The sequence below is a fragment of the Eurypyga helias genome, unplaced genomic scaffold, assembly GCF_000690775.1.
Source record: "Eurypyga helias isolate BGI_N326 unplaced genomic scaffold, ASM69077v1 scaffold2341, whole genome shotgun sequence".
In the NCBI taxonomy this organism is placed as follows: Eukaryota; Metazoa; Chordata; class Aves; order Eurypygiformes; family Eurypygidae; genus Eurypyga; species Eurypyga helias.
Window position 1 is genome coordinate 5,113 of NW_010229971.1, and position 20,864 is coordinate 25,976.

General features: G+C 40.3%; 1 protein-coding gene across 1 annotated transcript in view; it reads left to right on the forward strand.

The window, feature by feature from the left end:
• Positions 1-3,692: 3,692 nt before the first annotated feature.
• LOC104516280 (ubiquitin-conjugating enzyme E2 E1-like) overlaps positions 3,693-20,864 on the forward strand; it is a gene marked incomplete at its 5' end in the record, with an annotated part of 25,850 nt that continues 8,678 nt past the window's right edge. The window contains one exon of the mRNA XM_010160564.1: positions 3,693-3,840. Coding sequence (XP_010158866.1) covers positions 3,693-3,840 — 148 coding nt within the window. The remainder of the gene's footprint in view (positions 3,841-20,864) is intronic.

Genomic DNA, 20,864 nt, shown 5'->3' on the forward strand with positions numbered 1-20,864 from the left:
TAAAACTTATTCAGTGAACAGCCAGCCATAGCTTTACATGTACTTCTTTTCTCTCTGATCTTTTTTTTTCTCCTCCTTCTGAATAGATTTTCTTTTTAGAGACCATATAAAGGGGATTTTTTACTTGTTTAGTTCTGTTTCACAGTATTCAGGAAGGTTTGGCAGTCAGCAGTAGATAAACAGATGAGTTTATTATTGTTTACTCCCAAAACTGATTGAATATAAATTCCTTATCATTACCTTTCAAAAGCTTGTTTATCATACTCTTACAATTTTCAGAAGATAGTCCCATTTTTCCCTATTTCCTGTGATTTGCGTTTTTCTGACCTGCAGTTTTATTCAACAAAAATGAGATACCCTCTTAAAACTGCAGAATCAAAGAGAATAAATCCATGGAGGATACTTATGATTCAAAAAAAAAGGATAAATTACTCCTCTACCATTCAATTGTCTGAGGATAACTTCTCCTATACACCCACGTACTCCCTTGAGCCCCTGCATGGGATTGTTTAGGTGTTTTCATTAGGGGATAAATAGGATTAGAGCACACTGTTTATAGGAACCATTTAAGTGGCATCAAAAGTAAAAATATGACCATAACAAAGAAAATGTAGTTCCCCTGGAATGGTATTATCACTTGGTTTCTCTATACACACGTAATAGAAACAACCCTGCATACCTTTAAAATGTGGGTATGGTAAAGACAACATCCGGAAAGTTACATGTCAGCATTCCCCGCACTAGCTGCAATTAGAGGCAATACCTAGATGAGGAAAGCAGTGTGTCATCCCTCATTGTACTATATGCTGCTCTGGGATAAGAACACCATTACATGCCACCATCAGTACGCAGCTCCCATCGTATTAAGACTGTTATTAATACAGCTTGGATTTTTTTGTCATTAAAATGTCTCTGTGTACTTAAGCAGGCGTATTAAAGTGCACTGGCGTGTTTGGCGAGTTGGTGACATATTTCTCAATGATAAGCAGCAAGCCTTATCTTGGGAGTGGGTGCCTTCCTCAGTGTCATGGGTTTAAGATATGCCCATAGTGAAGAAATGCTACATTTCAAGTCTAAATCATTTTCTAAAAGTAGCCTTCCAACTACAAACGGGTGTAGGCCCATGTGCATTTATCCACCAGGTAGCCTAAGATGTCAGTGGAGTGTTGAACAGCATATGAAAGACATGAACTACCTCCATTCATCCCTGTGTCTCTCTGAATCCTGCATACTGCAGTGATTGTAAAGTAGCTAAGTCAGGGAAACATGCGGCAACATGTCTGTACTGTCAGCTGACAGCAAAATATTAAAATACAGGCCCAAATTGATGGCCTTCTCTAAAGCAGGTTACATGCTCAGATTGACCCATCTATAAATAATTCAGAGGGTGGAATTTAATCTGTGCGATGGATTCAGTGTGTTTCCCCCACATTCAGAAAGACTGCATGTATCTTATTACTCGGTGTATTCAGATATCACTGAATAAAGTCCTCAATTTTTTCATCATGGAAGCATAAGAAAGCACCCTTGTTCAGGAAAAATAATTAAGCAAAATCTGTATTCCAACAATGCAATGAAGCAAGCGTACAAAATAAAATTAAGCAGGTGCTGAAGTGTTTGCCAAGTCATGGGACATCCTGCTGGGAAGCATTCCCTGATTCTCTTATATCTCAAGTGTCCAGGGACTTAATGAACGCTGACATGCAATTCACAGGATGCTCCTCCACACCAGCTCCCTTTGTGGACACTTTTGACATGCAGTTTGTGTAAGGTAATTTACCACTTTTGTGTATTTGTAACCTTCCTTGTTCCAAATAGCTTCCTTTTGTAGACAAACATTTAATTTTATCCCTACATACTATTTTCTTGATCTTGCGGAAGACTTCCTTCACTCCAAATGCTGAATGTGTGTGGACTCCTAATAAGGGGCAAAAATAGATCCTCTGGCTATAGTGTTTTGATGAATTAAGCTCATTGTGCCAGAAATATTTTAAATTCTCATAGAAGTCCCGGAAATGAAGCACTTAGGCTGGAAAACAATAAGTAAAACCACAACTGTAGGTGCAAAAAAGGAAAGAACCTACAAATACGTAGGGTATGGGGCGTCTGACTATTAAAATATCCTGTCAATGTGCAATACCTTTAGACACAGAGGCGTTTAAAAACTGATGAACTTGCTTTGTTGAAATCTTTGTTACAGAATTCATTGGTGCATGACACTGGGCCCAAAAGTGCTTTCCCAGATTTATGTGGAAAAGTACTTAGGAGAAAAAGGATTTCTCGTTGAATGTAGTGTTTTAATACCAGAAATGTACTACCTTTTCATTATTTAGTCAAAGCTGCTTGATTTATCCAAAGGGGCAGAATTTTCCAGTGTATTAGAGCATTGTGGTTTTTTAATAGAAGTAAACCAGGTACTGTGTTATTTCACTTGTGTCCTCTCTTCTGCTTACTGATAAGTGGCCTGATCTCAATTCCACTGAAATGACTGAGATTTCTGATATTGAATAAAATCAGAACAGGAGCATGCCTATCATGAGTTTCCATTACTCTCCAGAAGCAAGTTTATCTGTGTGGTAGAGCTGGGATAGGTGCCTAAGCACACCCAGTTATTAGCACTTTCCCATTCTGGTGAAAAGCACAGCTTTCTTAAATTGGGGGGTGCTTTGCCTGCTGTTGTCTCCTGCCTCATCTGCCCCTCGGTTGGCAGGGCTATTGCTGAGGAGGTAGACCACTGAAATTGTACATCTTAATTTTAGTTCTTATGAACGTATCAATGAAACCATCTGGTTTGGCTTGTCATTTGGGTAGGACTGATGGAGGAATTAGTCCTTGATGGAGGCCCCCAAGAGGTAGTTTTTTATATTGTCACTTCTTACCCGGTAGCCCCAGTATCGATTCTGAACTGCAAAGTGGGCTTTCTGAACTTCTTTTAAAACAAATGGTCTATATGTTCCAACTTGAAGTAGAAGCACATCATTCTGAGCTAAAAGAAGTGATGTCCTCCTTGGTTTGTTACATATAGGATCACCTGGGAGACAATATAAAATGGGTACAGAAATCTTCAAAATAAAAAAAAAATTAAAAAATCAAAAATTAAAAAAAAAAAGGTGTTTGTAAGCATTTCTAGTGATTCAACTGTAACTTAAAATTTGGAAATAAAAGCATTATGTTTGAGCAGTCTTTCTCAAAGACACTTCACTTTACTTTTTCCAGGAGTCACTGATGTGATGCTTCCACATTTTTTTCCAGCTTAATCTGTTGGGTCAAATGGTGAACAGATGAAGACAGCAGAAGAACCTGTCTTCTTCTGCCTCCCTTCAAAGCATGAAGTAGCTGTGGGCCTGAGTTATGAACACCATCCAGACCAGGGGCTGGAATAGCTTTTTTTGGCCCCATATAAATATCATGAGATCAGTGAGTCCAAGGCAAGAGGGAGCTCAGGAGACGTGTCCTGTTCTCACCTTGCACAAACCAGTTCCACTGCTGGCCACAGGTGGAAGGGGCTGACTTTATTTTCTTTAGTTTCTTATGAATCTCCCTATCTTGTCCAATCATTAACTGACAGTAGCAGAGTACTCTCATTTCAGCCAGGAAAGCAGAATATTAGTTCATATAATTTTTTAATTGCTTAATAGTCACGTAATTATTGGCTTGAACACCGTTGTGCTTAGACACACTGTCTTTTCTAGGTTACATTTCGGACACGGATCTACCACTGCAACATCAACAGCCAAGGCGTCATCTGCCTGGACATTTTGAAAGACAACTGGAGCCCGGCGTTAACCATTTCTAAAGTTCTCCTCTCCATCTGCTCCCTCCTCACAGACTGCAACCCAGGTAAGACAGATTAACTTCCACATTCACCTTCATTTACAGTTCATATTCGGTCAGCTACTAGGATGTGGTCAGTGCACTGTTTTACTGCTACCTACTAAAAAGACATAAGTGAAAATTTTAAATGCCATTCATTTAAATTAAGACATAATGTAGGAAGAAGGCACAATTTCAGCAGCTCAAGTGCATTTTTAGCACTTGAGAATAAAAATCTTTTTATTGAAAAAGTCTAATCAATAGAAAATACCTTGTAGTAGGCACTAATTTGGATATTACAACCAGGATATTAGCACCGAGAAATATTAATGAGTTAATAAATATTGAAAAGGAAAGCTTTCATTTAAATATGCTGATAATGTGGTCTCTGAAAAGAATATTAATAGTACTGACAGTGATAGATGTCTAACACAGACTCTACAAATAATGAAAATTAATTTAAATGAGGTTTATTCAATATCCTGGACAGCCAGTATGCGTATTCAAAGCAAGCTGTCATTCTTATTAACTAGCATAGCACTTAACCTCTTCCCTCTGCTCTTTTAGATTTGTTTTCTGCCATTGACCACTAGATCTGTAAATTCCACTTTCTCTTACCCTATTTGCCAGTGAATGCTTCTGACTGTAGCCTTGGAGAATCATAGTATATGGAAATTATTAAAGAATCACTAAAGAAAAATAAGTGATCTGTTTGCATTTTGTGAGGGTTGTTCCTGGTTTATTTTTTATTGTGCACCTCAAATTTTATGTTTAATTTGACATCTAGTTTTTAAACCTTTTGGGTTCCTGTATTTAAACTTTTCTCTCCAAACCAAAGGCTAAAGCAAAGGACAGAATGTGAGGTTTTTATATAATCAAGGGCTGAGTCATAACAGAAGACTGAATTATTTCCAGGCTCAGCATAAGGTGAAAGTGGGCAAAAATGCAATTGACTCTTTTTATTTTCAAGTGAGTTTGAATTAAAAAAACCCATGGCATTCCTTCCAGCTAAGAGCGGGAGAGCTGAAAGAGCTCTGTGTCACCATTTCAGGCACATTTATTTAAGGTGTGTTGGATGCTCTCTGCTTACGTCTCAAAGATTGACTTCTGCTTGGGTCTACCCCAAAACATGCAGAGGTGTCTATAGAAGGTCAGGCAGATGGATGACAAAAGTGTGAAGAAAAGCAGATGAATATTTTCTCGTGTCTTAGGGACCAGGTAAGGAGCTAGAGATGCTGCAAAACTGTGTTGGGGTTGAGAAACTGGCTGTAAGTACATGCTCATTTTTGGTCACCTCTTTTTGGAGGAGTACAGTCAACTTGAAAGCTGGCCACTTTCCAGTAATGATTTGAAAATTAGAAATTTGCTCTATCTGCCTTCTCAAGCTTTTTCTTTCCCTCAGACTGTTTAACAGATGCTGTCAAACATCAGTTTTAGCTGACCAGGTGTGTTAAGAGGAACACTGAAAACACTGACCCATAATGTATCATCATATGCAACACATGAACATACTAAAAACAGGAGGTTATTCCTCCCTTCAGTTTCTTTCAGTTAGTGACCATCAGCATTGTCATGACCATAGTAAATAATTTTATGACGTTTCATTTTCAAACATTCTCTTTAACTACAAAGTAGTTTTGGATTTTGTTACTGCTTCATGTTAAAAGTTCCCTATGATTTTTTGAGGAACGGATGCAATTTCTTAATTTATGTTGTGAATTCCCCTCTTAGGGGAGGGAGCCTGCTGATGGCAGGCTGATGTGAACCGCTGAGTCATTTTTGCCTTCCCTTGAGATTGCCTGTTTTGGTTTAGATACTGGTTTTGTAATAAGTGAACTTTGAATATTAGTGATGCACAACAAAAGGCTTGCAATAACTTACAAGTTCTTACTTTTTAGTATATTGCCTAATACACTACAGCCTGTTCTGGTTGTACTGCTTGTCCCATTAATTTTTTATGGCATTTTATCATTAACAAATTATTGGTTCCATGCCACCCAGTTTGAACATGAATAGATAGATAGATAGATAGACAGATACATACATACATATGTACATACATCACTGATATATATATCACTGAGACACATCACATGCACGTGTACGTATATATATATATACAGAGACATAAATATACGTATTTTCTCTTTCAGTTGGGAGCAATTTTTTAATCCCTCGGTCCTCTCCTCATCTAACTAGTCTGCCCCTTTCTAAAGGCAGAATCCCAACAGGGGTCTCTATTTGATAAGCAACTCTGAACTCTTTGTTCACCATTCATCAGCCACAAGCAGATCAGGTCAAATGGAAAGGCAACACTGAAATCTCCCACAAACATAAACACTTGGGATGGGCGGGTTTTCCACCCCCAGCCACTCTGAAGGGAAAAATCAAGTATCAGTTACCCCCTAGTCTTACATTTATGCAAATCTTCATTAGAACAACAAATAGCAGTAAGAATGGCAGCTAATTAACCCTCAGTCATACACAGTGATTAAACGGAGCTGGAGCACAGCTGCAGCTCCATTGGCAAGCGCTGCTATTCTTCTTCAGCGGGCTGAGCAAATGAAAAGAGGTATTTGCTCCTGCCGCTCCTGTCACTCACACAGTAATCTACAAAAGCCACGGAGAGAGTCTCTTTCCTCGCCGGTTATACATCACCGCCCTTTGTTCCCTATCACTCCAGGCAGGAGCGAGTTGGTCCCTTTTTAACAACTCATACAATCCTTTACTCATAAGCTGTCTCAGACCCTTCAGTCCTGATTATTATTAATTGTCTCTATTTTGCTTGGCAGTATCAGCCAGTAAACTGTGTTAATGAAGTGTCTGAATTTTGTAACAGCTGGCTGACTTTTTTTGTGGGGGGAAGGGGTGCCATAGGGTTTGCGTATGAGTGAACACGTATGAATTATCTGGGAGTGCAGGAGCGCCAACTGGAATGGTATCAGAGAGGTGGGAGCAATGATGGGATACACTAGCATTCAATCCTGGGACTCCAGCTCTTTAAGGTGGTTGTCTGGGGTACAGCACGCATCTCTTTCACCAAAGCAGGGCTCCAATCCTGTAAATATTTTGGCATCCGCATGAGCAACCCTCCAAAACCTGATAGATACGTTCATCTGCATGAAACCGAGTATGTGAGTAAGTGCTCACGGGCTCTGAGCTTGAGTGATGAAAATATTTACTTCCAGTGCTACTGCTATGGCTTGCCTATGTGGGTAGTTAGTTATTTCAGAGGAACTCCATGTGTGGACACTCCCCTCTTTGAAAATGGATTAAGTCAAATCATGAAAAACTGTCTTACCTGGCATAAAAGTACTTTAAGTATTCAGCCAGACCCTGAGCTTGAAGTACAAAACCGAATTAATTGTTTTTATATTTAGAGAGCTGGTGGTGCTGATCTGGGTTAAAATGCTTACTGTTCTTAGTTGGGTCATGGCCACCCCGGTCCTGCCCAAGGCTTTCAAGCCCCAGAAAAATTCTCATTTGCAAATGCTTCAGGGAAAATAAATTGAAACACTGACAAGACTGCACTGCAACTTTTTTCTCCATGTGGCCTCCTTCTTCTCACGTTCCGAGTTGGAACTTGGCTGGCCTGATTATCCCTGGTGTATGAACGTCGAATCATGTCTCTTTAGTACCACGCGGCTAAGCCTTGATTGGGGCATCACAACAAAGCCTGCTTCACCTCCTCGCACCAGCCTCTTCACTTCGGGCGTCATCCTCCACCTCTCGCTCCTTACTGTTTTTCCCACACACAAGTTCCACGGTCAGTGAGGATTTTATCCCTCAGTTGATGTTCCCAAACTGAATGCTTTGGGGCTGCTCCTGGCCCTCTTCCCCACGTGCCTGGTCTTGTCCTGTGCTGGGGATGTGCAGACAGAGGCGAAGAGGGGCGACCTGGGGCAGGGAGCAGCCACGTTGCTTTCCCACAGGTATGCCCGGTTCGCCTGAACACTTGGCTGTCTGCAGGAACCAAAAAGAGAGCGGAGGAGCGCTACAGATCCTCGCTTGCTTTGCTCTTTAGAAACACACTAACCAGACCTGTGCCTATTAGCCTTCTTGCATAAGAGAGGCTTTCCATCCGCCTTGCAGCCACCTCCTGCCCCTCCATCGCGCTGCAGTCATCCTTCCTCAACGTGCCTGACTCGTGTGGAGTTCATTGGGGCATGAGGCACGGCTAGACAGACTAACCCGCTCATCATCACCGTCACCCGGGTTGAAATATTTACTGCTCCCCGTTGGATGTCCCTATCCCACTGCCAGCCCTGTCAAAGGTTATTTCTTTCTTAGCTCTGTCATTTTCACTGTCTGCCTTCTAACTCAATTTAGTGAAATGATGGAGGAAAAGAAAAGTAAAAAAAAGGAAATGGAAGGAAGGGAGAGCAAAAGAAATAAAGAAAAAGCTCTTGCTAGAAAAGGGAATTAACCTCTGGCAAAGGAAATCCACAGACAACTGGCAGCAGTAGCTGCTTCACCTGGGTCAGCACCGGCCAGGTTAGTTGGTCTGACTCTGCTCTCAGGTACTTCAGTGGCATATGCAAAGCTGCTTATCTCTTTATCCTATAAACCCACCAGAAAGTGTGACACAGTTTGTGCAGTGTTACATATAAGGTTTGCTGTGAACGTTGTATGAGATTGAAGTGCATGTGTCCTCACAGTAAATGGAATTACAAGAGTGAGTTGGACGGGTACCACTGCCTTACTTTGATGTGAGCCCCATCAGTCCTTACAGAAGTTGCAGTTGCTCAGCATGTCAGAAAAGCAGGCTGCTTATGTTTGAAAACTTTGCAATGCATATTGTGGTTTTCAAATATGAGGTACCTCGGTTAGAAGTGTATGTGCTGGTGTTTTACAAGTACTGCCATGAATCATGCATTTACTAGATGGTTTCATACTTTGTTAACCCACATTAAGTAATGTGGCTGTGCATTTTAATGACTTACACTTATCTAAGCAAAGACAAAAAACATCAAACAAGATCCTAAGATTATGGGGATCTTTACTTGTCTCACTAAGGGACATGAAGCACGCTTTCAAGCTTTCTTTCATGTGAGTCATCCTTAACATTTTGCCTTTATCTTCCCCAGAAACTTCATTGTTTTCATCACAGAGTAGGTATAACCAGCAATTTTGGATAACACGCTATTGTTGCTTTTCTGTGGCAATTACAAGTCATCCATGTGGTTTGGGGTGATTTAGATTTTCCTAAATTTTCTGCCAAAAAAGTATTAACACCCTTACCTGAACCTGCATGAGGGTGCTGGTATTTAGGAAATTCTGGTATTTAGGAAACGTTAGATATGTAATGCAGTTATTAAGATATTCTTTTTCCTTTTTCTTTTTTTTTTCTTGTTATATTCCTAAAGGTTTGTACAGTTCTGTACTCTTACTGCTGAGAGTATAAAATCCCAGTTCTGTCATCCTTTGCAGAAAAGGATTCAATGGTGTAATTTAATGCATATCTTTGATCCTCAGTGGGATCTGAAACAGCACTTTAGAGAGTGACTTTTCAAAACAAGTATAAAAGCCCCAAAAGCCTGAACGGTATTTGCCCTTCTAAAAGCTGCTGGAATTGTTGCTGTTTCCAGGACCTTTGCAAAACAGGAGTAGGTGGGGAGGTTTAAGTCAGACAACATGTGAGGGGAAGAATTGAATTAGCGTACTGTCTCGATTTCTCAGCCCGTTTCCCTTTCAGCCGTCAGTGTACACTTCCAGAGGGAAGCTGGTGTCCTGCTGCAGTGCCACTGCCCCATCGCTCTGTCCAGGGTCCATACCTGTGTGCCTGGTAGGAGGCCCCAGCGTGCGGGCACAAGTGGATAGGTCTGATATTTTAACAGTTTTGAATGCCTCCACGCTTTGAATTTGTGTTAGTATTTGAGAAATTCAAGCTTCATCCAAATGTTTGTAGCAATTCCTTAATCTCTAGCAATTTGCATAAGGTATTGACAGGTAAATCTGCATAGTCCAGTTAAGGAGTTCCTTTTGCTCTGCTGCCTGGAGCTTCTGCCCCCTTCACCTGCCATGGAACTGTCTTCTGCGCATCCCAGGCAAAGGGAAGTGGGTTTGATTTGAACCCTCTCAGGAAATCCCATCTCCCACTGGGAGCTGGAGCAAGGCTGCCAGCCTTCAGCATGGTACCTACTGGCACACTCTGTTCCCCTGACTCTGCACTGGAGTGATCATCTCTAGTGCAGGGGCATTCACATCCAAAATTGCCACGGCCACTTGCAAAGCACACATTAGGATCCATGGGAAAAGCTCTGTGTTTTCGGCTGACAAACTCCAGCCATACCAGCATGCATTTTAATACCCCAGTGGGTGTCCACTGTATCAATAAAAAAAGATCTATTTTCAGAATTACTGTGAGATCTGAAAGTACTTGCCTGTCAAAAAAAAAAAGAAAGAAAAAAAAGTTTAAAAATAAATCTAAGGCAGCTTAATAAAGGAAAATGTAACATAGCTGTAAAAATAAAATCTGTTCCACGCTGGAGCGTTTGGCTCCAAGTGAGGATTTGGCTGACTTGTGGTCACAGCTCTGCTGTCTGGCTTCCACGTTCAAACTTTAAAATAGCTACCCAGCCCCGGGTAATGAAGAACAGGTCCGTGCCCCTCGCCACTCAGCAGAATGGATGTGTCTTTTTTTCTCTCTGTTCTTCTGTATATCTTGATCTAACAGGAAGCACGTATGATGTTTCTCCTCATCTGGTGCTTCTCCATAGCAGAGGCTGCTTTCTGTCAGTGCCGGTTCACGTCAGATGTTCCTTCTGCAATTTTTTAGGCTTCCCAATTATCATTCCTTCTTTTCCCTTCACTCCCAGTTATGAAGGGAATTTAGAAACTCTGGATGGCGACAGCAAGTTCAAGAGATGAGCCTCTTCTCGTTTTCCTTATTCTTGTAATTTTTTTCTTGAAGCCGTAATCTGCACATTTTGCTACTATTGAACACCTTTGCTGCAGAATCCAATCTGATTTTTTTCCTTCCCATTGAGCAGCTTAACAGCTTTGTTCTGTTTATCAGAAAGGACTCTGAGTCTTTCCTATGCCCAAATACATGCTGGACTGGTTTGTAATGAAATTTTGTTTCCTTCCAGAACATTTTTGTCAAGACATACAGAAAGCATAGGAAAATCATGAATGCGCCTTCTGTAATAACCCAGAACATATTTGAGTAGATTTGTCAAATATGATTAATATTCTGGAAAACGACTGAAATAGAAGTTGGCAAAACTATTTAATTTGTCTAATTTTATGAGGCTTACTAAATCCTGCTACTTTGAGTCTTCCCTGGCACCCACCAGCTGCCAGGTGCAACATCACAGCACAGAACTATCAGATGTACAACAAAATAATCTCGTTTTGCCATATATCCTTTTTGTAAGCAGCAGAGGGTTCTGTAAACAATGAAATTGCACTGTTGTCTGAGATTATTTATATTCTTTAGCTCAGAGCCGTTTTTCCCTTTTCTTCAGAGTTTGTATATTGTGCTCTGTCAGGAAACGGGCAGGTTTCTGGGCTGTTTCGGCACAATGGAAAATGCTCTCTTTGTATCTGGAGCAGGAAAATACTCTGTCGTGTCACTCAAGCATGGCAACAAATAAGAGACGGGAAACAAATTCCGAGCAGTGAGGAATCAATTCATGTAGTAATGTTTTTCGGTTTGTTCTAAGTTGCAACATAACCTTTCTGTCCCTTTTTAAAACTCTGCCTTGGGTTGTCTCCAGATGAAATGAGCTCACGCCGGACGCTTTTGCTTAGCACATACAAAATGTGAGGCTGCTCTGCTGTCTTGGTGCTGCTGGACTGGGAGCAGAGGGGGTGGGTGTTTTACGTAAAGGCCATCGTAGTAAGTTGTCCTAAAGGAGTACAAGAGGAAAACGCAGCATTAAACTGATGGGTTTTGTTCCGCTCCCAGTGAGTGCAGAAGGACGACATCAAAGGTGGGATTACCTTGGGAAAAACCCATCATCATCAACTTCATTCACGAGCCAAACGCTCCCATCAATTGCAACAAAGTTCTTTTGCAAGAAAGTACCTATTTATCTCTAAATACTGTACATTTCCCTGCCTGTTCTGCAGAACCTGCTATATAGTTACTGAAGTTAATATAAAATCAGTAAATAAATAAATAATATAAAATCAGTAATAAAATCAGTAGTTGGACTGATTGCATCATATATTCTAGAGCTGATATTTACAGATTCTTGGTAGTCTATCAGTAGTTTCTATTTCCATTTCTTTTAAAACATACAGTACTATACTATCTATGCTATCATATGTACACAATACCAATTGCTATTCTATAGTTTGAATCACAGTTTCTCACATTATGGGCTGGACACACAGAACCAATATGTTTAAAGGCGTTTAGGCACCTAAAGACACAGGCAGACATCCAGCAGAGTTTTCAGTACTTCCCATGGGACTTAGGCATCTCTAGTCCCACTAGGAATCTCTCTGCACTGCCAGGAAGAGACTTTCTGTACATCTGGTCTTTAAATATTTGCAGACACATATGTGTTAAACTCTGTGGATGTGACATAAACATGAAATTAAACATATGTAAATGCAAGCAATGCAGCGGCGCATTATGAAAATTATGAATAGATAAGCACTGAAAGAGAATTAATTTGCTTTGTCATAAAGAGCTGGTGAAAATGTTACAAGATTTTGTTCTTATCAATTGACTAAGTCCCCTCAACATGAACCCATGACTGTGGGGATTATTATAACAGCAGGAAAAACATTTGTGAACTGTCATCCCTTTAGTAGTTCTCAGGAAAATATGTCTTGGAATATCTCCTAATTATGTGTGCAGGGGGAGGAGGCTTGGATCAGGATTACTATTTATGTTGGCCTGAATCTTTGCTCTTTTCAGTTGCACATTGACACCACCTTATGGGTAGAAGAGCGTTGTTCATGATCATAGAGGCATTTCATGTGTTTAGATTTAGGCTATTCAAAGCTCACAAGGCATCATTAAAAAGACGATTAACACAACTATAGAAGTAAGATTGTTTAGAAATACTTAGTTTTAAACCCCTCATTACAGTTTCAGAAGTCTGCAGTCTGTTTAAATTATTTTGTTCTCTGACAAGTGTCTGGAGCTATTTACATAAGGATATTGGTGGGTTTATGTAATTTAGAAAGTGAACGGTAGAGAATACTTTTTAAAAATAAAATGTGCAATCTGGATTTTGTGGTATCCAAGGCATGAAGCAGTCTTGAGCTGTGGCTCCAGATACCAGTCACACACGTACTTGCCTGACTCTTTTTTTTCTCTGATGTATCAGTAACTCTACAAAGAGCCAGTACTACCTGATTCAATCCGCTACCCATCCTGTAACTGCTCATTGCTCAGTGGTTCAGTCAAAAGTGTAAAATTCCCTCAAAGCACTTTACTCATACGGTAATATGCCGGAGAGGAAATTCCCTCCAAACCACAGCTAACGATCAGATTATGTGTTGAAGCAGGAGCAGTAATCGCCTTTGCAGTGGTAACTTAGGTGGTGCCATGCATGGCTAGCGTGTTTTCCAATTCTTTTTTAATTTTCCTAAATTAGCTTCTAATATTCCTATACTACGTTTGAGTGTGATGTGTTTAACTGGTGTGTGAAGCATCTAATTCCTTCTAACTTTTGCTAAACGTGTTAGGGTTTGGTTTGTGTGCCTCACTTGCTATGGAAAAGATAAGCGAGACCACTTTTATTTATAATCATCTTTACAGAATTACCTGTCACATCTTATTTCATCTTTTTTCTTTTTTTCCAGAAGAAATAAGCATGGATTTCAACCATTCCTTAAATGGGAAAGGTCTGACTGTGCTGCTAATGATTTCTTGTCCTTTTCAATGAATTTTCTATTCCTATTTTGTTTTTATTTAAGACAAGGTGAGAAAAATTGAACTTCAGGCATAATAACGCCCCACCATCAGTTTATTAAATGGCATTTGATTAAATCAGAGATTGAGTAAAATCCTAATCAGTAAAGAGGCTTTGTACATCTGTGACAAGAAATAAATGTAAAGGGATGTAATTGGCACTCGTGAGAGAAGAGTCTTGTCACTACCCTTAACTGTTCCTGACTTCTATTATTCCTTAACAGGGGCTTCAAGAACACACAAAATTCAGTCTTACTACAAAATGAAAGTAAAACTGGAAAAAAATTCATCTGACATTTAGATTTTGTCTTTTTTCTTTTTTCTTTTTTTTTTACATAAAGCTTATAAAAGCTGTATGCTAAATACACATACAGGATTTTTAAAGTTTGTGCACTTCTGCTCAGGAAACAGAGGGTTTCTGTGAGCTTTACCTTAACTGTCGTTAAATTAAAAGTATCTGAGAAAATGCAGGCGTGATGGATGCTACAAATACAAAAGGTTACAATTCATTTTCTTTCCAATAAACATGTGTAATTTAAAATAGTACCAGTGGAGGTTTCCTGTGCCCATTACCTCAGAGGGAAGACAGGTAATTTAGTGCATACACATAATAAATCTTTGTGTGAAGCAAGACCTAAATAAGTCAGCAATGTTAAACGTGTAACAATGTGAAGTGTTTAAATAAAGTTATTTGTTATTTCTCATATATCAAATATAGAAATTTAGCTTCATTTGAATGAATTCCAAGATGCAAAGTAAATTGCCTTTTATTTTCAAAATACACTCCAATCACTTACAGTCATTGCAGGTATTTTCTTTGTTTCATGCAGGTTTTGTCTAACTAATACAGATGTGTCCTTAATTACATCAGAATCTTTTGAAAAATGTAGATACAACACTTCTGGTCTTAACCAATTCTGCTGGATATATTTTCTCACTAACAGAACAATGTATATTTAAGGGAAAAATAATTAAAACTAAGAAATTAATAAATTTAGACATTACTTTTATTTGTATTCCTAATTTAATTAGAGAAGTTAATTCTCTAATCTCATAATTTAATCTAGTCTTCATTATTCCCAGTTAGTACAATTAGCTCAAGTCTCAACTGGAATAAACCAGCATTGGTCCCACTAAATTTTTGTACCCCAGATTTTACATTTAGACCTTGTTCCATTTTACTAAGTGGGGTTTTTGGTTGGGGGGGAGCGGGACATGTGTGTATGTGTGTGTGTGTGTTCCTCTGTACCTTTTTTAACATGAAGGTTAGATTTTGAAATTTCTTGCCTTATGTTTCTAACTGCTTATGAACCACCTTCAGGACCCTGTTTAGCACTATTTTTAAGGCTGCTTCTTCCTGTTCTTAAAATACAGATATTCTTGCTTCACTGTAGAAATCGCACTGCTCCACATTCTTTTAAGTTCCTGCAAAGAAGCTTGCTACATTTGGCTCTCTAGCAGATTCACAACAAGGATGTGGAGTCTGTCCTGAGAAGCAAAATTTATAATCCTGGGTATCAGTATGTTAGCTGTTAAATCATTTAGTCTCTCACTTTCTAGAGTAAGATTCCAGAAATCAGTATCCTGAGTTGTTCAGATTCTACCTTCAGAGATGATTTACACTACTGCAAGACATGTCTCTCTTATTTTGCATGGTTAATTTTCTGCATTATTCAGCAGGGGAGGAGGAAACAGTTGGGGTTTTTTTTTCCAGTTTTGCAGATCTATCAAAGGCAACAAATAAAAGAAATTATATGCAGTGTGTGTTTCCGAGCCCCTGTTTTCACAGCAAATTAAGTTCAGGTGCATTAACTGGAGTAGCAGACAGTTTACTAGCAAAATGTATGGTGTAATTCTCCCAAATTTAAGGGTGGTCTGTACCGTAAGATTTCACATCCATATGGGATACAGAAATAGAGTGCTGATTAGTAAATTGTTTGTAGTATTTTCCATCTGTACAAGGCTTAGAAAGAAGGCCCTTCTATGGAATGGAGCATTTGCAACTTCAAGATGAATCAGATTTTGGAAAATTCTCAAGGCATGGAATCCTCATACTTAAGTCTTTGTATTACCAATTAGATAAAGTGGCATGAGAGTGGAAGTTGCTGTAAGACGCAGTATTGTACTAGCAGAAGGAATGCCTTTATGACCTTCCATGTCTTTTCCATCTCTACCTTGCATACCCTTTTTCCACAGCTCAGTCTTAGGACTTTGTATGCAAATGTCTGAAATAATTTGGTTAAGTGATTATCACTTAGTCAGACATAACAATGGAGTCAATATGACCCCTCACACAGGAAAGATTGGATTTCTAAATAAAGTTATGTTACCTGTTACTAAATACAAAATTACTGCTGCAAATATCATCATTCAGTCATCATTCAATCTTTATTCAGCGTTGTCATGCAAATTCATTGCAACTAATCCAGGAGCTAAACCTCCCTACATGATGAATGCTAATTATTTTGTTTAACCTGTTTTTCCTTCTCGTCCTATTAGAACCTGTTCATAATTAAGCCTAATTATATTCATGTTCTGAAGTTAATTTAGAAGTGGATAGTCCCTTTGGTTACTTAAAATGAGGTCGTTTTCTCACCCACCTGCTGATTCCTCAGTCATTTGCGAGCGCTAGCACCACCCTGCTCCCTACATATGACATCCTGTGTCACCTCAGTGAACCGCCTCCAGAAATACCCTGCAAGTGGCCTGTACCAATCTTCAGGGCAGGATGGCACTCTGGTTTTCATGCTTTCTTGAGCCACTGCGTGTGATCCATCTTCCTTGGATGCCTCTTTTGGTAGGGCAGTATTGCTGCAAATTCTGCAGCGCTGCTCTGGACTGTCAGAAACCTGTCAAGCTTAGATATTTGCAGTGAGACTGACTCCAGAGGTCCCTGTCCCATACTCTCCTGAGATGACACCTATTTCCTGCATTTGTAGTGCAGGAACATTGTGGAATGCCTCCCCCAGAACAGTGTGGACCACAGATGCAGATGTCAATGTGAGGCACAGTCCCAACATCACACAACTGGGCTCAAACAACCCGTGCCTGCCATCCAGAAAAGCCCCAAGAAGCCAGCCCCATCAAAGACAGCATCTGGGCCGTAGTGACAAAAATCCCAAACAAATTAGTTTCCAGGCATTTTTCTTCACTGCCTCTTGCTGAAGATACAAACTTAAGCATGTCTGAGCCAGACACAGCCTGCACCTTCCTTCCACATGTTCCCTGGGTGAAAGGGAAGTATAGAAAAGGAGTGGAGAGGCCTGACTATATTTTAAATTATTACAGGGCAACAGTAAGAGGTGTAGGTGTGTTAATGCAAGGCACACCTAAGTTCCTATTCCTATTCCAAGTGATGTTCAATTTACCAAGGGATTTCAGACCCTGGCCTATGAAAAGGAGTCCTATTGGCCTTTAGTAGGGATAAAATTCTTCACCAAACCCACCTTTTGTAAATAAAAGCCTCTTAGATTCTTTTGACATTTTGCATGGGATTCCTAATAACAGTTTTGGATTTAAATGTGTCAAATTAATGAAGAGATTTAATAGGACAAGAAGGAGAAAATTAGATTAAACCAAAATAAGCAGCATTTGTAACGTATGTAGGCTTTTTTTTTGTTGTTATTACTAAAAGGATTAATTGCAATAAAGGAACAAAGGGATAGATTCAAGAGCAGGATTCAGATGACTCCTGCATCTGACCTAAAATCATTTTGATGTGTCCAAGTTGAAGATTTTGGTATTGTTCACAATCAAACCCTCCTCCTAAAAATGAAGATGCCTTTAGGACTCATTGTCCTCTCCGTGGCTACATACCACCACAGACCAGACCATGCAGTAACACTTCCTCCCCTCCCTGTCCCCTGGGAATCCACATGGTAAGTGGATCTTATCGGGCCTCCTGATTTTCTTGCAGAGTAAGCACATGTGATTTGGCATATGCGATTATAGGATGTCTAACACTGCACAAAGCATCGTCACAGCGAATGCCTTTACACCCAGTTGCTTTGGGATTACACTGTTCATTCGGGATGTGCAAGACCCATGGGTCGCTCCTTTGCCTGGAGATGGTGAGTAGTGGGAACTGAGAAGAGACAAATCCAGAAGATAACTTTTGTTTTTTCTTTAAGTGAAAAAAATACTAAACACACTGGAATTCCTATAGAATAGCTATCCCTCCCTTAATAAATCTTCAGGAAAAAAAAGACATCCACAGTATTGTCCTGAAAATAGACCCTATGGATGCATGCCAGTTATATTACAGATCTTAGCATTTTGGTTGCTTGGCAGCATTTTGAGATCCAAGTGCTGCGATTTCCTTATTATCCACTCAGTCATCTTTCACAAGGTAAATGCATATTGCTGTAACTTTTTCCGCAGATTTTATCAAGCTATGTGCCATGTAATGTCTTTCATATCAAGTTCTTATTTACTAACACTTTTTTTTTAATAACAATGACTGTTTCTCAATTGAATTAATTATTATGAACACATACATCGCTAATGTATCTGTGCTTTTAATTTTGAGACGCATCCAAGCATCAAAGTGAAGTGTGTTATTTCAGAACTTTAATTGTTCCAGCATGCTGGCACTTCTAAAAGGTGCATGTTCTTCCTTAATTAAAGACAACTCTTCAAGTTCAGTACACTGTGCCTCACTGATCCATGATTGCCTCAGCTAACTCCCAGTCAGCCAGTGAAGTTTATAGAAATCCAGCTAAAAACTGAAAACTGAAAAAAACCTTACTCTTTAAACAAGAATGATTTCCCTTGGCAAGATACAGAGATGAATCACTGCCAACACTTTCCTTTAAGAGCCATGTTAATAAAATTGGGCCAGATAATACTCCTTATTTCTGAAACATCTTTTTCTTAGGCAGCCTCATATTTCACACACATCTGTGGTAGGTAGCCTGACAGCAATCAAATGCAAGTCTAGAGAGAGCAATGAATTTCCCCTTCCATGTATCCAAAGTGGGTATTTTAGTAAATGGATGTTTTCTAAACTGGATTTGAAGAGCTCTTTTATTTTCCAAGATAGGTAACATTTTTCTTCAGACAACAGTTTGGACATTGGAATCAAGTCACACATGCCTTAATATTTATGTAACTTTGTAACTGTACAAACTAACAGAAGTCAAATATGTTTCAGACAATTCTACAGAGCTCAAATTTTAGAGTTGTCATGGATATCAGTCTTTTTACAATACACTTATATACAGCCACAGTATCCAGATACCTCGTAATTTTTAGCATATTTATTCTCAGAATATCCTGGGTCATGGAGAAGCATTATTCCAGTTTTACAGATGGGAAACTAAGGCACCACTGTAAGACCACTTAACTTTCTTGGAGTCATTATGACTACTTGCAAACCATGAGGACTGAGAAGCACCCCAGTTTCACCTCTTGCGTGCAGTATGACAAGGAGTCACAGAATCACAGAATGATTTTGGTTGGAAGGGACCTTAAAGACCATCTAGTTCCAACTCCCCTGCCATGGGCAGGGACACCTTCCACTAGACCAGGTTGCTCAAAGCCTCATCCAGCCTGGCCTTGAAGACATCCAGGGATGGGGCATCCACAGCTTCTCTGGGCAACCTGTTCCAGTGCCTCACCACCCTCTCTGGGAAGAACTTCTTCCTGATATCTAATCTGACATGGCTGCTGGCCTGCTCACCTGCCCAGACATGCACTCTGGCTACACCTTGGCTCTACAACAGAATGAGACTTCAGGGTCTTCCATGCTTTATCCCACTCTCTCTTTCTCCTCCTGAACCTGCTCCGATTTTTCCCAGGAAAAAAGAGTTCAAGTGTGTAGATAGAGAGGTAGCCAAGGGCTGGATGAGTGAGTGACCAGGAGCATGGGATTTACTGAACACAACTTCATAGGTCACCTGGTAAAAAACTGGTTTAGCCCTATGTTAGTGCAGTGACTACTAGTTGGGTTTCCTATGTCGGGACAAAAAATTTAGGCAAACTTTTGGCTGTAAAATTACACAGTCTCCAAGTTACAGTATCTATCACAGTTTTTGCTTAGTTTTCCAGATGCAGAGGTGGTTAGTGTAAGCATTCAGATCCATTTCCAAAGACACTGTCTCAAATACTTATGCATCTGCCCCGTATTTCCTTATTTCCCATGCTATACACACATGGGAAGACAGTCCTGGATTTTATCTCAAACTGAGAAGTGACATAGCAAAGACAGCCTTTGTTTCTTCTGACTCCAACACAGTCAGTCACCTTCTATCTAATGCTGTATCAAAGGATATCTTACTGTATCCATTGTTATTTTACTTGGGTGGGAACACTTTGAGGTCATGCAATTGTCCACTTTGTCCAATCCATGTCAACCATAGTAGCCAGCCAAATGAGGTACCTGAGCTCTGAGGCAATTGCAGCAGGCAGATTTTGATGTTTTAGCACACTGGTGTAGCCTATATATATTGGAATATATATAGATTTTTCTGCTGAGTATTAAGATATGACCAACCAAATCTGCAAAACCAGTTCCTGAAAGAAGTTTGGGAGAGAGTTCATTGTATTCCATATCATATGATTTCTGCTGTAAACTGTAGTTGCTAAAATGATGTGTTTAGTTTGTGTGGTAGGGCTTGTTTGCAGGGGAGGGGCTACAGGGGTGACTCCTGTGAGAAGCTGCTAGAAGCTTCCCTGGCTCCAAGCTGAACTTGCCTCTGCCCTAGGCCAAGCCAATTAGCACCTCTGTGATTAACATGTTTAAGAGCACACAACAAAGGGAACCAGGAGGTAAGAGAAGTGGGATGTGAGAGAGACAATCAGGCAAACACCCAGCTCAGTACAGAAAGGCAGGAGAAGGTGCCCAGAGCAGAGGTTCCCCAGCAGCCCATTGTGAGAGGGCAGGCTGTGCCCCTGCCCCCATGGAAAGTTATGGGGAAGCAGAGACCCCCCTGCAGCCTGGAGAGGACCCCACGCTGGAGCAGGGGAATGCTCAAAAGAGGCTGTGACCCCGTGCTGGAACAAGCTCCTGGCAGGAGCTGCGGTCCCATAGAGAGAGGAGCCCAGGCTGGAGCAGGTTTGCTGGCAGGACTTGTGACCCTGCGGGTGACCCAGGCTGGAGCAGGCTGCTCCTGAAGGACGGCACCCCATGGGAGGGACCCACGCTGCAGCAGTCTGTGAAGAACTGCAGAACTGC